General features: G+C 38.3%; 1 protein-coding gene across 1 annotated transcript; it reads right to left on the bottom strand.

Moving 5' to 3' along the window:
- Positions 1–2,792: 2,792 nt before the first annotated feature.
- LOC101618697 (melanoma-associated antigen B16-like) lies at positions 2,793–3,794 on the bottom strand. The gene has a single exon (XM_004690107.1). It carries the CDS (start codon positions 3,792–3,794, stop codon positions 2,793–2,795), a length of 1,002 nt encoding a protein of 333 aa, XP_004690164.1.
- Between the last annotated feature and the right edge of the window lie 14,206 nt (positions 3,795–18,000).

Below are 18,000 nucleotides of genomic sequence, written 5' to 3'. Positions count from 1 at the left end.
TGGGTCACCATCCTGGCTGGGGATTGAACTCATGCTGCATTGGTTGCACTTCATAGTGCTGTGCTTTACCCATTGTACACTAGTGATGGGCCCCCACTTTGCATTTAATGACTATTCATAATAACAAAATTCCAACTATTCTACCATTTTATGTTTCTTTCCCAAACCCCAAGAAGCCAAATAACTTCTGATGCTTATAAACAGAAATGTAAATGCCACACAATTTTAAGTAGGGGGTAAGTGTAAGGAAAAGAGAACTGGGTGTTCTAAATGATACAGAGTGGAAAGCAGAGACACACACCTAGTGCTGGCCCACAACTGAGCAAAAGTCTGTGCATAAGAGTGGATGGGAGAGGGCACATCGCAGGCATTGATTTCTAATCTTTCCTCAACAGCTGATACCAGGGGATGGGATTCCACAAGGTGAGTTCAGACTATATCATTACAAAATGTCACTTTGACATATTATTTTGAAGTAGAGTGACTTGAGTAACAACTGGTCCAACAAGGATGCTCTCACTCTTTTATTTTCCCTCAGAAAGCAGAAAGTAAATTTCCCATGTGAAAGTCACATCATCTTCCTGGTACCAGCAGGGAAGAAAGCATCCTTATCACCTAAAACAGGGAATTTAGGTAATTCTTCTCCATTTTTACTCCACACCCACTCTACCATATCCATTTCCCACAAATTTGTTGCTTGTCTGACTCTTGCTTTGGTTACTTCGTGTGTTTCAGATCAGTATTTTCCTTTTTTTTTTTTTTTTTGTTGTTGTTGTTGTTGTTACAGGGAAAAGATTCCTCATCCCAGAATACAAACAGGTAGAAGGAAAATTATTTTTTCCTTCCCAACACCTTCCATCTAAGGATCTCACAATTTGTTTGCCAGATTATATTAAAGATGGCCTAGGTAAAATTTCCTGAGAATAAAGTGGTATTAGCTTTCCTTGACCATGAGGCCGACAGCACAGTGGTTTTGTGGTATCAAATCTCAAGGAGTATAATTAACATTTCTAGAAAGTCCTTACAGATGATGTGTAAATATCACCAACTTTGTTTGACTCTGGCTAACTGGCTAACATTGGGCCAAGAATGCAGAACATCTTCTGTTCCTATCCTAGGTGAGAATTTCACTCTGGTTTAGTGGTTTGTGATGGAAGTAACAGCTAAGAGTTTTCAACTGGGGTATTTGGGTTTCTGAGACATGTTGAGAACCTGGTCTCTGATCACTATGACCTCAGTCACTTCTACCCCACAGCCAGTTTGGTTTAAAATTAACTTCCGTTCAAATTAGTTTTTCTTTTTCTTTCTTTCTCTTTTCTTTCTTTCTTTCTTTTTTTTTTGATAGATTCCCAGGAGTGGAATTGTTGGATCATATGGTAAACCCATTTTTAGTGTTCTGAGGGATCTCCACACAGCTTTCCATAGTTACTTGATCAGTTGACATTCCCACCAGAAGTGTATGAGTGCTCCTTTTTCACCACATCCTTGCCAATATTTATTGCTTCTAGTTTGCACGCCTGTGTTTATTGTAGAAATATTTACAATAGCGAAGATATTGGAAACAACCCAAATGTCCCCCAAAAGATGAATGGATCAAGAAGGTGATGTGTGTGTGTGTGTGTGTGTATGTATACACACAATTGAATACCACTCAGCAACCAAAATGATAAACTCATGCCAACTGTAGCAACAGGGAGCTGGAAGGGATTGTGTTCAGAAATAAGTCAGAAGGAAAAAGATAAATATTAGATGATTTCACTTATAGATGGAATTCAGAGAAACAAAGGGTAGAAAAAGATAAACCTTGCAAGCTGACCATAGATCTAAAGCATCCAGGAGGGGAAGGGGAAAGTGAGGGATTAAAACAAAGGAAGGAAGAGCACTGGATTGGATTGTAGTGATGGATCACTGGTACTATGGTGGTTTACACCTAAAAGGAGAACTATGGGGATTACACCTAAAAGAAGAGATCAAATACTGCACAAAAATTAACCATGTAAGAAAATAAATTCAATCAAACAAACATTGGTGCACTAGATTTTCAAAATGCAAAACGGCCTTGCCTGATTGCATTAACACTTTGCTAAATCTCATAGACTCTTCTCCTGTAGCTGCTCACATCTTTTTACTTGTTCTTAAGGTATTAGAAGATTCCATCATTGTCTTTGTAATGTTATTACAATATTTGTAATATTATAATCACCGTAGTATTATAGGGTAAACGCTGTGGGAAGGTTTTCAGTCCTTAATACCAGCATTCCCATTCCTCGTGCAGTGCTTTTCAAAGTGAGGTGTTCAATTAAAGTCTTGGAGAATAAATTACCCAGTGAACATGAGATGCAATTTATTAAGATTTATTTCTCACATATTATTGAAACAGCTATGCAATCCAGGTTATGCATTTGATTTTATGGAATAAGTACTAAAAGGGACAACAAACTGAAGGTTTTCTTTAGATTGGGTGTTTTTACTTATTTCCCAAAAATGCTTACTGCAATAGCATGTTATCTTATTTCAGATGACAAAATGTTTCACAGCTTGTTTTACAAAACTACAAAGCTCTTACTGTTTAACCTCATTGTGAATGAGGATGAACAATATCATCCACAAAACCTTGAGATTTTAAAGTTAATGAAATCTATATTCAAAAATGCATTAGAATAATACATAAAAAAACAACAATAAACTAAATTTCAAGTTAGACCTATAAAGCAGAATAGCTTCATCTAAGACATAAATTGTATGAACTCTTGTTTCTTCAAAGAGGCACAAAGAAACTATCCCTCGCTGGCCTAGGTGTGGAAGTTGGTGAACTTGGCACTGGCCATAGAAGTAAACGCAGCTGTGGCTGAATTATTGCCACGGGCTCTCTCTTCTTCATCCCTCAAGGCCTCCTCATACTGAGGTGAGAAACAACTTGGATCAGTTCTATTAACCTTGGCCAGAAACTGCAGGACTTTCATCTTGGTTGTTTCAGCCTGGGCCCTTGGGCCCCACAGGAATTCAAATTGTGCAGAATGTATGGCTGCCTGCTGGTACACCAAATAATTTTCCTTCACAAAATCTTTGATGATCTCCCTGGGATCCCCAAAGATGAAGTGCTTCACTCCAGGATAAATGCCCATCAAACTGAGAACTTCCCAGATTTCTTCTTCAGTGGCCCGATTGCCCTTTATGAAAATAACACCCAGCACAAGAATCAGGATGCCGGTCTTGGGCACGCCCTCTTCACCACTCATCATCCCATCATAGGTGAGGCCCGCTTTGATAAGGAGGACATAGCTGTGGTTGATGGGATCCACTTCCTGCACATCCAGGCCGAAGATCATCTCCATGCGCTCGCAGGCTCTCAGCAGGAGCTCAGTGAAGCAGTGCTCGTATTCTTGTATGACTGTATTCAACATATCTGCCTTGGTTATTGGCTCTTTCATTTGATACTTGAAAAGCATGAAATTCACCAGGATGGCCACTTTCTCCTCGTACATGAGCATATTCTGGGTATCTGCCTCAGCCAGTAAAGTGCTTGAACTCTTCTTTCCCTGGCTGGCAGAGCCCTCCTCTGACTTGGTTGGTGAAGTGGCCTCAGAGGCAATGGCAGAGAAACAGACATTCTGAGGACCCACAGGATTACTGGCCATACCAGCTTCAGGAGCCGCCTTCCAATCACCAGGCATTAGCGGATGAGAGGAGAGGGAGGTCTCCGCTAGGGCCTTGGTGATCTGTGCAATCTCCAGGCTCTGGGCCTCAGAGTGTGGATCATGTGAGAACTGTGGGTTCTTCTGATGCCAAGGCATGATGGCTCTAGTGGTGGCAGTAGACAGGAGAGTGTTGGGAAGAGTCGACACTGGGGAGTCACTGCCTAAGGGAAAGAAGGCACATGTTGAGTGATCTCCACTATCATGTCAACTGTGTCTATACTGACCTGATCAGAGGGCCTAACAGGTCCTCTGATCTTCTGGTTATTGTATTCCCCAAGAATATGAAGAAAGCCTAAATAGTCCTCAGGGTTCAGTCAGCCAACCCAGGCTGAGAATTGTCTGGGATCACAGTAGGTGGGTGTGCCTGGGCTGTGGCTGGGCTCTTTCAAGTTATTTATGTTCTGAGAAGGATGTTGCCATCAGTCCTCACCCGGGTTCATTATTTTGACATTCGATAGGCCTGGGTCCCTCCCAATTCTACCATGAGGCTGTCCCTGAGACTAAAGTCATATAATCTAAAACAACCAAGAAAATAATATGGAGGTAGCTTATCCCTTCCTGGTTCTCCCAGGGCTGAAAACAGGAGCTAAATCCTGTGCAAACTATCTGTTTCTGTTTGCAAGGTGGGACTTCAGGTAATTGATGGCAGCAGATATATTACCAGCAAATATAATTTGATTAGTACTTGAAAGGATTTTGGGATTAACCAAATGATGACACAGTGGGTACCATAGAGTCCTCTGAGTTTTGTCAGACCTGAGAGGCCAGGGAAAGGATGGCAGGCAGAGAACACATTTCATTCTCTTGGGGGTGGGGCAGAGGTGGATGAAAGGTGGGGGTGGGGGGGGGTCTGAGGAAAATGAAGGCATTTTCCTAAATAGAACATGTTAAGTCATCAGAAAGAATCCTGGGCCCTGTGGATTATGTGTGAAGGGCAAACTCACATCATAAAAATGGGTTCAAATATCACAAGAAACTTAGGAGATCCCAATAGAGAGCAGATGAGCTATCAATTCTCTCTTCCCTAGTATTCATTTAACGTGACGACGCAAATTCAGGTAGAAAGGATAAGGGCGAGACATAGTGCTGCCACGACTTCTGTCTGGGTAGGAGGTGGTATATTTAAAATTCACTCATGGCCCTCCCTGGTGGCATAGCGGGTTAAATAAAGCACAGCACTAAGAAGCTAAAGTCACTTCAGCAAGAGTTCGATCCCCACCCCCCTCACAGGTGATCCACATGGAGCGGCAGACCTCTCCTGACCCGCTCCCTGCTCCCCTCAGCAGTGTACTTCATCGATCTGCCTGTTCTGCTCCCCACTCTGTCTCTGGTGAATCCTCTCACCGCCCCTGAGCCTCTGGCCTGCACTGCAGTTCTGTGTGCATAAATAAATAAATCTTTAAAAAAAATTCACTTGGCTTTCTCACCAGGATTCCTACAGGGCCTGAGAAGTCTTCTTTTACTGACATAGTATGGCTACCTCACACTAAGGCTTCATTTCCTCAGACTCTTGTAGCTGAGTCTACAAGCGACATTTCCTGGCGCCACTGCTACGACAGCCTAGGGCTGACAAACGGGTTGATAATTCAGAGTCCGCTACAGATTTGATTTGTGTGTCCCCGCAGTACTCTTTGAGGGGCCTTTTCATGATTAGTGGCAATTCCTCAGACTCTTACCCCCCCTCCCTCCAACAGCCCCACCCCATTTCAACTTTTGGGTGTGGGTGGGGGAGGGGCGCACGCGGGCGAGCGCGCCAACACACACACTCAAATACTCATTATTTCCCTGCCCGCCCTCCCCACATCCATTTCCCCCCCAAAACACCCCCAATCCCTCACCACATTCAGATTGCCAAAGAGGAAGTGTGTGGTGAATCGGCAACACGCCTGACTGAGCTTTCTCCCTGGGACCTTTCAGAGGTGGGACGCGTGTCTAAGGTTTTCTGTGGTGAAAAGTCTCCTCAGTCCTCACTGAGAGTCCTACCTGAGCTCTGGCAGCAAATATGACTCCTCACTGGGGTGATTTGAGAACACACACTTCAGAGCAAGTCCTCTCTGCCTTTAGAACGGCGAAAAGGGTGTCAAGGGGAGCGGCACCCGGTTATCCCTGCTTGTAGTCTCCAGCGTCAACAGAGCCAGGGCGGGCAGAGCTCTGCACGCCGTACAGCGCCGGTTTCCAGCGTCAACAGAAGGGGGCAGAGCTCTGCACGCCGCACAACTGCGGAAGAAGTGGCTGATGGTCCTAACTTGCAAAGCCTCACAGTGATTCTGCTCAATCCCGGAAACACTCCCCCTACTGGCCAAGACTTGTGCCCCTCACTTGATGTCGTCAAGACCTGAGCACTCTGATGGATGTGGCTCAGCCAGAAAGTCCAACCTGGAATCTTTAGGGTGAAAAGGATGTGGGACAGGGCTCGTTTATGCTTTGCTGTTATTCTCCACAGTTTGTATATGGTGTCTGTTTGGGTCCTTTCTCACTGAATTAAGACTTCTTGACTATCTCCATCACTGCTAATTCTTCATGAGTTTAATTACTTTAAACTTTGCAGAGTTGGGGCTGGGTGTGTCCCAGCTTTCACGTGACATGGGGGTTTTACTGTACAAAGTAGACAGGCATTATGGAAGAATTATGAAGAGATTATGAGACAAAACTCATGCTGATCTTTTTCTGTACTTTCTAGTCATACTTAGACCCTTGTATAAATTGTTCTAAAATACTTGCTCTCTACTGAGTGGAAAGATCTTGAAATTCTTCGAATTCCTTGATTGTTTAAAGGTTATCAGAAATTACATATGTAGAAACCTTATACAGATCATCTGTAGATAACTCTGCTTTTTTCACACCACTCATTTATTTTGTTATCACATTGCTCTGGCTATGGCTATAACATAAATTTTATAACAGTGGAGTGAACTTGATTCAAATAATTTTTCATGGTGTCTCCTCATCTATTGGGTTTTTGTATCAAGGAACGTTTGTAAAATGTGTGGGAAAATTTCAAAGATTTTTGTGTCATTTGGAAAAGTTTACATAAAATGATAATTAAATTTTACTTGGTTTTATGATGCAACTGGCCTCTAAATCTGATCTTGTCTCAGTGGCTTGACTTAAATTTCAGGTTATAATTGTTGATCAAAATTTTTACTTTTTTTAATGGGCCTCTTTTGCAATTTATATTTTGCTAAAAGACAGCATTTCATTTCAGTCTTCCAATTTAAAGTTTAAAATTTAATAAATAAATAATTTTGGGGACCTTACCAGACTACATTATAGTAGTGTACACAAAACAGTATAATGGAACCTACATAACTTACAATCGGCATAGCAATCATTCATAGTTATGTAGAATCCTAATATGATTATTACTATTTCTTTTTTGGTTAATGTGTTTGTTCTTTGTCAAGAATACTCTACACATTTTGATAAAAAGTTCTGTTAGGAGATATATAATGTATACATCATCCTTTTTGGTGATCTTGGTACTTTTACTGTGGCTATTAGCCAATTTCCATTATGATCAGTTAGGTTGGTAATTCTCTTGTTCTATCAGTTCTTGATTTATTACCTGAAACTCTCCTGTGTGTAGAAATTTTGTCTGATATTTCTACTACTCTTGATAATATTTATTTCTACTATTCTTGATAATATTTTTTCAGGATTTATTTTATTTATTTATGCATATAAGAACTGGGGTGTAGGCCAGAGGTGCAGGGGATGAGAGGATTCACCTGAAACAGAGTGGGGAGTAGAAAAGGCAGAGTGACTGAAATACTGAAATATGCTGAGGGGAGCAGCGAGTGTGTCAGAAGATTTCTACATGCCATGTAGTTTAGCTCCCTGGCTGGGGATTGAACGCATGGTGCAGTAGCTGGCGATAGCTTGATAGTGCTGATGCGATAGCTTGATAGTGCTGATACTTTTCTACCAAGGAGCCTCTTTTGATAATCTTCCATGCAGCTATTATTTTATACATGATCTGAGTAATAAATATCACTTATTACTGTTTCTTTAATAATTGATAGTACTTATAAAATCTGTCTTTTCCAAGAACTGACTTTAGTGAGTTGGTTCTATATTCTTCTGATTTCTCAATTTTACATTTGTCTTTATTACTTCCTTCCTTCTATTTGAGATTTAAGTTCTGCCCCTTAACTAGCTTTTCAATAATGTTTGTCAAAAATACACATTGTTCTATAAATAAATTTAAGTCTATAATAAAATTCTCAATGCCACTGCCAAACAATTGGTCTTATGGGACATATTACTTATATTCTCAGAATTTTATAAGATATGTAAATGCTGAGTGTAAGAAACTATTTTGGAAATGTTTGAAGGGAAGAAGAAAGCCTGATTTTTTTTGACTTTGTTCTATTTTGATTCCTACTACTGAAAAAAGACTTGAAAACTAGTGAAATATAAGTTACAGAGTTGATTTTTCATTCAGAATTTGAGGACAATTTAAATAAGAAACAGTATAATTGGCCAACTGTAACATGAGGGATAATCCAGTCATTCTAAATATACAAATCAGAGGGCATTTAATGCAGTTCATATGTTGCACAGTGATACAGAAGCCAAACAGAAGAGAATCGGGAAGACCAGCATTCACAAGTAGTGGAGGACTTCCCCACATCGAACCTGGGGGGACTTAGAAGTTGAGGTTGACAGATCTGGAACCATGGTGGACTAATGTGATGGGAATTGGACTCAGTAGAAGATGTAACAGTTGAAGTAGAAACTCCCTCACAAAGAAAGGAAAGAGAACATTTATATCCTCCTTGGGTTTAATTTCACTCAGGTATCTCCTTCTGGCTAAAATGGGCTGGCATCTAGGTGTTGGCTAAGCCTGGAAATTGGGAGTGAGAATCTATATAGGAGTGTAAAGAGGAGATAAAAGGTGAAGAACAGATCTGAAGCAAATCCATCAAGGACTGGCATACTTCATTAACAGACTAAATGAGAAAAGTCGTATCTAAATTAGGCAAATGTGATAACCACTACACTACGGAAACTGGATCGTAACTCAATTGATATAGAAAAATGTTTCATAAAATAATCATCATTTATTCATGATAAAAGACTCTTCTCAAAGTAAAAGATAGCTACATAATACCTTAGGGTAAAAATCATGCTTCTATGGAAGCCCTGAAATGTTTTCCTTTACTATTAAGAGGTTGAGCAATATGCCTGCTGTTAACACTTGTATTCTACATTTTAATGAAAACATCACATAGGAAAGTAATGAGAAACAGAAGTAATCAATGAGATAGAAATAACAAAATGGAGCACACTGCTATAATTAAACAGTAATATGATGCATATCAGAAGTATTTACAAAATGTTTAAATCAACAAAAACAGTTTTCAAGTTTCCTCAGTATAAGGTTAAGATGCCAAAATGTGTTTTTTTCTGTAGCAACTGACAGTTTAAAGATAAATTCAATAAAAATGGATGAAAAATAACTTATAACTTACCATTACAAATATCTGAAACATAGAAATTTTTAAAAATTCAAGATTTTGTAAAAAAATTACATCTCTTCCTTAGAGAAATTATTGAATTACTAGCTTAACAGAGAAATATTTTTAGTTAGATTAATTTGTGTAAACATGTTAATCTGCTCCAAATTTAGTGTACTGATGACTGTAATCCTTCCTTAACAATAGTCAGAGGTTTTGCATGTTAATGTTTGTGTACCTGTATGTATGCATGTCAATTTGCAGAAGCTGATCTAAGACTTTTATTTACTAGCAAATGGCTTAGAATAGCTAATATACTTCAAAGAACAAGAATCCCTAATGAAGGATCAGTAAATCACTACAGGAAATAAGAGTATGTAGTATATATCAAAAGTAGGCCAATAGGCCAAAATAATGGATTAGTGTATTTCCAAAGACACCTCTATAAACAGAGCCCCCTTGCTTATGAATAGGCCACTATAATGAAAGGGGAAAGAGCAATGTTATTACTGAGAAATGACAGCAGCCTATTTTGCTATCCATATTAAAAACAGAATGTAATGAAACCCTCCTTCATATTTAACACAAATACCAACTGCAAGGTAATTTAATACTTGGCTTTACTCTAAAAATATTCACAAATTCATAAGAGAAGCAATACCATAGAGAAGCTTTGTATATACTTCTAACTAGACAGACAGTAGTACTGGTCTTAGTGGGCCTGGAGGAAAAAGATTACAATTCTGGGGGGGGGGGCTGTATGAGGTAAGTAATAGAAAACTTAAGATGATCTGAACTGGGGAGAAGAAAAATGGCAGCTCCTTCCTTATCCGCATGATTTCCATATATTTTCCCTTAATATGTTCTTGGGTCTCTGCTTTGAGAGTGGGAGCTGGGACTTGGTGCTGGAATGAAAATATTTTCTGAGTCAATGATATGTTCTCCCCATCACCCACCAAGTCCTCACCCATGGTGACTCATGTTCTCCATCATTAAAAAATATAATCTGTAGTGGACTCAGCCACATAACAGTGACCAAGCTATGGCATGTTGATCACAGATATTCTGAGAAGCAAGAGGACATCACTGACCTAAATGTACTGACGCCTAGTTGTCCAGATGTGCTGAGAAAAGCATCCCTCTAGGATGGTTTCTTTCACGAAGTCAGGACACTGTGGGAGTAGGCAACTTTCTCTTTCTTTTGTCCCAGTGAAAATTCCTGCAGACTATGCTGTGAAGCACAGAAGTCCTCTTACAGAGGCCCCTGACTGGGATTTGGAGAATTCAATGAGAAGAGGACAGATGTCTCTTCTTGCTGAGGTTAATGGCAATCCAAGTGGAGAGAAGACCAAAATCATGAACTCTGAGGTAATTCCACAGCAGGGGCAGCTTTTATCCAGAGGGGGATCATCCTCATGGAGAAAGCAAATTATCAACACTCTTGGCAGAAATGTTCCCAAGATGTCTAAATTCCGTCAAGAAACTGCAATATGCTTCAACCAGATCGTATGGGGAACCTTAGTCCCCAAGAGAAAGGTGTGCTTGCCTAAGTCTACATGGAATCACTCAGTGTCTAGTTCTGTAGACATTCAAAGCAAAATTTCTAGCAGGTGTCACTTTTATGGGAATTAGACTGTTTTCAGGTATCTGTTTAGATAAGAAAAATAACTGTCTCTAGGAATCCATTTCTAGTTGCATGTGAGAACGGAAATGAGTATAGAAAAGAAATGGATGAGAATTATATCATATTTTAAGAATTAGAAGTAAATCCATGTATGATGTAAATGTCTATATATTTTTTAAAATTTTATTCATTCAGTATATAGGGGCCTCTCTGGTGGCACAAGGGGTTAAGTTTCAGCACTATGAAGCTATCCTCAGCCACTGCAGCATGAATATGGTCCTGCAGTCAGGGAGGTAACCCTGGCACAGCAGACCTCTCCTGACCCATCCATTGCTCCCCTCAGCAGTGTGTTTCAGTTGATTTGCCTTTTCCGCTCCCCACTCTGTTTCTGGTGAATCCTCTTACCCCCCACACCACTGTCTTATACGCTAGTTCTTGTACGCATAAGTAAACAAATAAATAACTATTTTTAAAAATTCAATATATAATAGAGAACAGGAGTTATAATTTTCTTTTGAGATTTTTGATATTTTGGCATGCTTTTCCATACATCTTATCCCTTTATTTACATTTTTACAAATAAAATTATATCCTGTTTCTTGTTTGCAGTAACATTTCCTAATAATATACTATGCATATTCTCCATGTTACTAAGTATTTCTCTATAATGCTTTTTTTTAATGGCAGGAAAGGATTTGATTTAATAAATATAAAATACAATATAATGTAATAGCCTGCTTGTGAACATTTAGTTAATTTCAACTGGATAACATATAATGGGTTCCCTCACAAAGCTTTTTGCATAATTATTAGTTTCATTTTAATTAAAATACATGTTTGCATAGTTATTTTCTGTTCTGATTTTTCTTGGATTCTCTAGAGACTTGACTATTTTCAAAACTCAACCTCTTAGATTTATTTATCAATCTCTCACGTACACATAATCTAAATAACCTATCAATTATTTAGGCAGGCTTCAGTGGGATGACAATACCATTGACTTTTATGTTTAACCCATTTCAAGGTCGGTGTATTTAAGATAAAAGTCAAGGGCACAGTGAGATTTAAGGATATAATGGAGAATATCTATTGAGTATGTATTTTTTAAAAAGTGAAATTAATGTTTTGCTCTTGTGGTCATATCAAAGTTTCTGAGATTGTAAACCAACTCTACAAGAAGGAAATTTTCACAGCTATGTCATTTATCCACTTACAGAGTGCAAAGTTCATTATATGACCAATAAATCAATACTGCCAGTTATATTTCTTGGACCCTCATTTATTTATTTTGTCTGCTTTCATGTGTCAAGTACACCGAAGACTGATAGAGATTCTTAGTGCTACTGGATTTGACCATTTCTCCTTGCTTTCTGATATTTCCTGCATTATCTATTCCAATGGTATATTCAGAAGCTATTATAAATTCACTGCAGATCAAAATTTCAAGTACACTGGCTTTTTTGGCTTATTTTACTTGACATAAATTCTACTCAGTCATATAATATCACTAACCCTGTTTGTTTTGTTTTGTTTTGTTTGTGACTGAACTTGCCTAAGATATTTTGCCCAAACATTTTTTTTCTTCTTCTTCTGTTTACGATTTAACCTAGTTATACTAGTCAAAACTGATTGCTTTTGCTAAAAGATAATTTCCAGAAAAGCTTAATCATGACTATCACACGGATATAGAGATGAATGTGTGTTAGGGCTCCTCCCCGTTGGCGCAACAGGTTAAAGTGCAGCACATTGAAGCTAGCCTTAGCTGCTTCAGCACGAGTTTGATACCCCACTGAGGAGATGACCCACATGGCGCAGCAGACCTCTCCTCTCTCGTCCGCTGTTCCCCTCAGCAGTGTACTTTGTCGATCTGCCTGTTCTGTTCCCCTCTCTGTCTCTGGTGAATCCTCTCACAACCCCTGTACCTCTGGCCTGTACCCCAGTTCTGTAAGCATAAACAAATACATCTTTTTAAAAAAAAATGACCGTATACTGAAGATTTTATCTATATCATGAGGGAAATACAAAGCTGTCAGAATCTAAAGAACAGATACATTCATAGATCAGGGATACTGACAGAATATGAAAGAGGCAAAGTAGTTTTGGTAGAGGCGAAGGAGGGAGGGAAGTATTTCCATCAACTAGGTCAGACAGAATTTGCAAGAATAGACTTGCATTGCTGTCAGCTACCTAAAATTTACAGTTGTAAAAGAAAAAATGGGGACTCCTTTGGTGGCCTAGGGGTTAAGTCTCAGCATTATGGCTGAGTTTGGTCCCTAGCCAGGGAGCTAACTCACACACAGGAGAAAGCTCCACTCGGCAGGGAATTTCAACTGTTCTGTTTGTTCTGCTCCCAACCCTGTCTCTGGTTGAGAATCCTCCCCATTCTCCCCCACCAATGGCCTACATCCAGTTCTTCTATGCAAAAAATAAATTGTCATTTATAAAAAATGAATCTCTCACTAGCTTTTACATTTTACCACTGTGTATAAAATTTTATTTTACTCTTATACTTCTCTTATCTAATTTTTAAATTGTAATATACTTGTTCATTGAGATAAAATTGGTTTGCAACATTATAGATGATTTAGAAGTATAGTATTGATGAGGAAAAATCAACTTTTATTTTTTCCTACACGTTTTTGAGATCCAGCCCAGGATTTGAGGTCTAAGTTCTTGTTTTCAAATATTCATTGTTATTTTTTTAATATACATAGTTCTAGAATTAACATTTTGGTGTGTCTGCAGTTTATCATTAAAATTTATGGTTTTATAACAGTCCTCATCTTTCTATATTTCAGTATTTCCCTATTCTTGAGTGTATGTGTGTTCACCTCTTAATTGTTAGGAAATGTTTGCCTATATTTTTAAAAGAAATAGTACATATAATTTATGTCTTGATAGCCCTTGAATATTTAATATAAAAGTATTTGTTATATTTCTATGTGAATAAATCCTAGCTACAGTATAGGAATCTTCGGTTACAATCTTTTTTCACTTGTAGTGCTCTTAGGAAATCACTTCTGAGACTTTTGTTGCTTATCGCAGAGGAAAATTTTGAAGTCAGATGTTTTTAGTTTTTCCTCCCCCTTGGTAATATTTTCTGCCTAAATGCATGCCACATTGTGTTTTTTTCTACTCAAAGTTTAAGACATTACCAGAATACATTTCTTTGATGTGTTATTCTCATTAATATCTTCTGGGATTTACTGAGCTCAAGTGAATTGTGATTTTAAAGAAATTTCTTGGATGAATATTAAATACATAATTTTGAGACAATGTTACGTACTTTTATAACTCCCTAATTTAAAATTTATTGCAAATGTATATGGTGCATTTTACTAGTACTTGAAAAAGGATGACTGAAATGCAACAAGACTAAACATGTTGCCAATATCTGACAGCAGCAAAGTTAAAATTGATTCCAAATATGTGATTTCCTCCCTAGATTTCAAACCCTTTGTCTGCCTATTAGTTTTTATCCTTCTGCAACCTTTTGTCTATTAGGCTAAGTCAAATAACAGTGACTTGGCTCTACTAGAGCTAAGAAAAATATTGGCTACCTGAAAAGAATAGCTGAGAAAATAGATGTGTTTGGCAGTGATGAGTCCAAAGTACTGTAGTAAGAAGTCTTTGTAATAGTAGGAGCGTTAACTGAAGGATTTATTCCTCAGGATGGTCTTTTACCACTTAGGCACTGGCTGATGACAGAAAGATTACAGTTCCCCAGTTTATAAAATCTGAATTAGCCTGAGCCCGGTTTGGTGACATAGAATTTAGCAGACTCAATTTAGGTATGAAATATATTTGCTTTTATGAATCAGGGGCTATCATGTAACCTTTTGCCTCTGAATCCTTCCAAACTTTCTCAGATGCCAGGGTGCTGCTAGCCATATGATGATGCCCCTGGGAAACATCAGGCTTGGTTGTCATCTGCGATGCCAGCTGCTGATCAGGGTACACCAAGTGTTACGTTTTAGCTACAGACATGGAAAGACCATTGTTCTCCTAAAGGCCCCTTTCCCCCACAACATCTTGAATACCATCGTGGGAGAGAGCTCTTGTTGAAAGTTTATGGCCTCACTGATGACACGCAGCTACAGCAGGGGAAAACATTTAGGATCCAGCGCATTGAGAAATAAGCAGCTCAAGACAAGCATGGCTCTAGCAATGATAACAATTATTTTTTATGCCAAGAAATTGGATATCTAGATGAAATGGATAAACTTGAGGACAACATGCCTATACATTTCACTTGCTATAGGAAATTAGAGCATCCCTATTTGTTAGGTTAAGTTTGTGGATTAGGATTGCTCAACAATTTTCCATTTAAATTAATGCTAATAGCAAATCCATAGATACTGACATTGTATTAGGCATGAACAAGGGTTGGTAGAATGGCAAATGTAAAATTATTGCTTAATAATTAGAGTTCTGTTTCAGAGAAATGAAACAGTTTTGGAAATAGTTGGTAATGTATGCTGCCAATATTGTAAAGGTAATTAATACCACTACAATATAGTTTGAAATGACTAAAATATTAAAATTGCACATTTAAAAATGGTTAAAATTTATTTTATGAATATTTTACCACAATTTTAAAAGTATAATTATTAGATTGTGATTATAGCTTTTTTTCCTTTTTGGCTGATACGATTTCATCTTACTTTTTTTTCATCAGACACTGATCACTAATTTGTAGGTAACAATTATTTCCTTCCTGGTAGTCTCGAAGATGCAGTCATATTTCCAGGGTTTGTTTGGTTTAATTTTGTCAGTTCTTTGTTTTGTTTCTGTATATTCTGCATATAACTGAAACCATCTGGTATTTGTCTTTCTACTTGTGATTTATATCCTTAGAATCTAGTTCCATCTATGCTGTCATAAATGACAAGAGTTCATTTTTTACAGATGAGTAGTATTCCAATGTGCATATATATCCCACATGGTCTTAATCTACTCCTCTGTTGCAAATATTTTTGCCCCAAACTTAGTGTTCTTCAACAAGGCATGATCTCTTTGGACCTTAGCTTCTGAGGCATATTGTATTTTCCAATGTTGACTGTAAGTCCTTTTCCAATATTGGACTCTAACTCATCTCATATTTAGTTTGAATGGTTTATGACTCACTTATAACCAACAGAATGAGGTAGAATTGATAAGGCTTAATCTTTAAGGTTTCATCACAAAACATAACACTCCTTTAGTTTCTTTCACTAGATCACTGACTCTTCAGTCCCTGGACTACCAGATGAGAAGTCTGATTACCCTGAAGCTGCTACGTCATAAAGAAGCCAAACCATGGGGGAGACCAAGTGCAGAGACTGCAGCTGTTGGAAGCTCCAGTCTGCAAGTCCTGCCAGCCCAGATGAGGGAGTCTGACGTCATAATGGCTCCTGTCATCCATTCACCCTCAACCTTCAAGTTTCCCAAGTGACTCTCCAGACATTATGAAGAAACAAATATCCCTCGCTGCATTTTTTTCCAAATTTCTAATTTAAAGAATCTAGAAGCATAATAAAATTGTTCTTTTACAACACTAAATTTGTAACATTTGTTGTGTGCATTTGAAAATGACTACAGTTGTAACTGGGATAGCCTTCATATGTTGAGTGAATTGAAGGAGTTTATGTCCAAGAAAATTACCTGATTTGTCAAGTGCATCTCTCTTTTCCTGCATATAACACTAGGCCTGGAATTACAGGTACCTGTTTTGTTGCAATTTCAACATTTAAACCAATTTTTTTTATCCTATTAAAATTGTATCTCCTTTGAAAGCTTGCCAGGTGTCTAAATTTCTTCATGATTATTATGCACTTGCATTTTTACATTTTTGTCTGTGTTATATGTATGTACACATACATAAACATACACACAGAAATCTGTGTGCACAGAATACATTCTTATACATACATGTTTACCAGTGACAAATGAATGCTGATAAGAAATATATCTACCAGGGACATATGCTTTACAAGGATACACTGGTGGTGCAGGGGTGAAAGTCTTGGTGCTATCAAGCATCACCAGCCACTGTGGCATGAGTTCAATCCCCAGCCAGGGAGCTGACCGACATGGTGCAGCAAACCATTCCTGTTTCACCCACTTCTCCCCCAGCAGTATATCTCAGTAGATCTGCCTGTCCTGCTCCACACTCCATCTCTGGTGAATCCCTTCATCCCCTGCACATCTGGCTAACACGCCAGCTCCTGTATGAATAATAAATCTTTTAAAAAGGAAATATACTTTACAAGTATGCAGGCAGTCAGTGGTGGCCTTTTTGGTGTATATATGTTGAACATTAACAAGCGCATGCATTTTTGCATTAACAGAACCTAGGTCAATCCAAATCTGTCAGAAGTCACACTAAAATCCCCCAAATTTTCTAGAACTTTACATAAAATTATATATTTCCCAAAATAGTCACACCCTATATGCATAACATTTCCTTTTTGCTTTGGTTCCCAGATTGCTAATACCCTCAAGACATACAAGTCCTCAAAAACACCTAGAATAAAAATTTCTGACAGTTTCAGAAATTTCTAATTCAGTTTCTGACTATCTGAGTAGGCCTCATGGTTTCTTCTCTCTGAAGATAAAACCTTTCTATATTGAGAAGCATATATTAGGAACTGGAAAGAATGGAATAATATAAAATGCTCAATCAAACCATAAGAGGCCAGGAAGAAATTCAGCCTGTGACATCTAGGGCTTCTGAGGGCAGAGATAGATTATTGAATCTGCTTCCTACTGTGTTTAATTCTGCATTAGATCCAGCTGTGTTTTCTGGTTTGACAATGATGCCATCTGAAAATACTTTTATTCCCCAGATGGCATGTTGAACTTTTCAACTTGAAACCATCCTTGCTACATTTATGATTGTGGGGGCTGGCTGGGGAAATCAGGAAGGGCAGCCTGGAATTCTTGGGCTGAAACAGTTCTCCATAGACAGAATTTCTTCTCCCTGGTCTTGTGTTTTGAAAACCTGACAATCTCCGGCTTAAATCAGTGCGCTCATGTCATTAAACCTTAAGGCGATTATTAGTATAGTTAGATTAATATCGAACATCTTTGTTCATGCTTTCTATTTGTTATTTCTTGTTCCCATTGTGTTCTATTCCTTTTTGCCTTTGTTGGCTTTGTTGATTTCATCCTATTAACAAAGAAAGTTATGGAATGAATAGTAGTGTTCCCATTTGCTAGAAAAACTCCTCCTTTGTCA

This window comes from Condylura cristata, unplaced genomic scaffold, assembly GCF_000260355.1.
Source record: "Condylura cristata isolate star-nosed mole 26May11 unplaced genomic scaffold, ConCri1.0 scaffold00027, whole genome shotgun sequence".
Lineage (NCBI taxonomy): Eukaryota > Metazoa > Chordata > Mammalia > Eulipotyphla > Talpidae > Condylura > Condylura cristata.
This window is presented reverse-complemented; position numbering and strand designations above follow the sequence as displayed.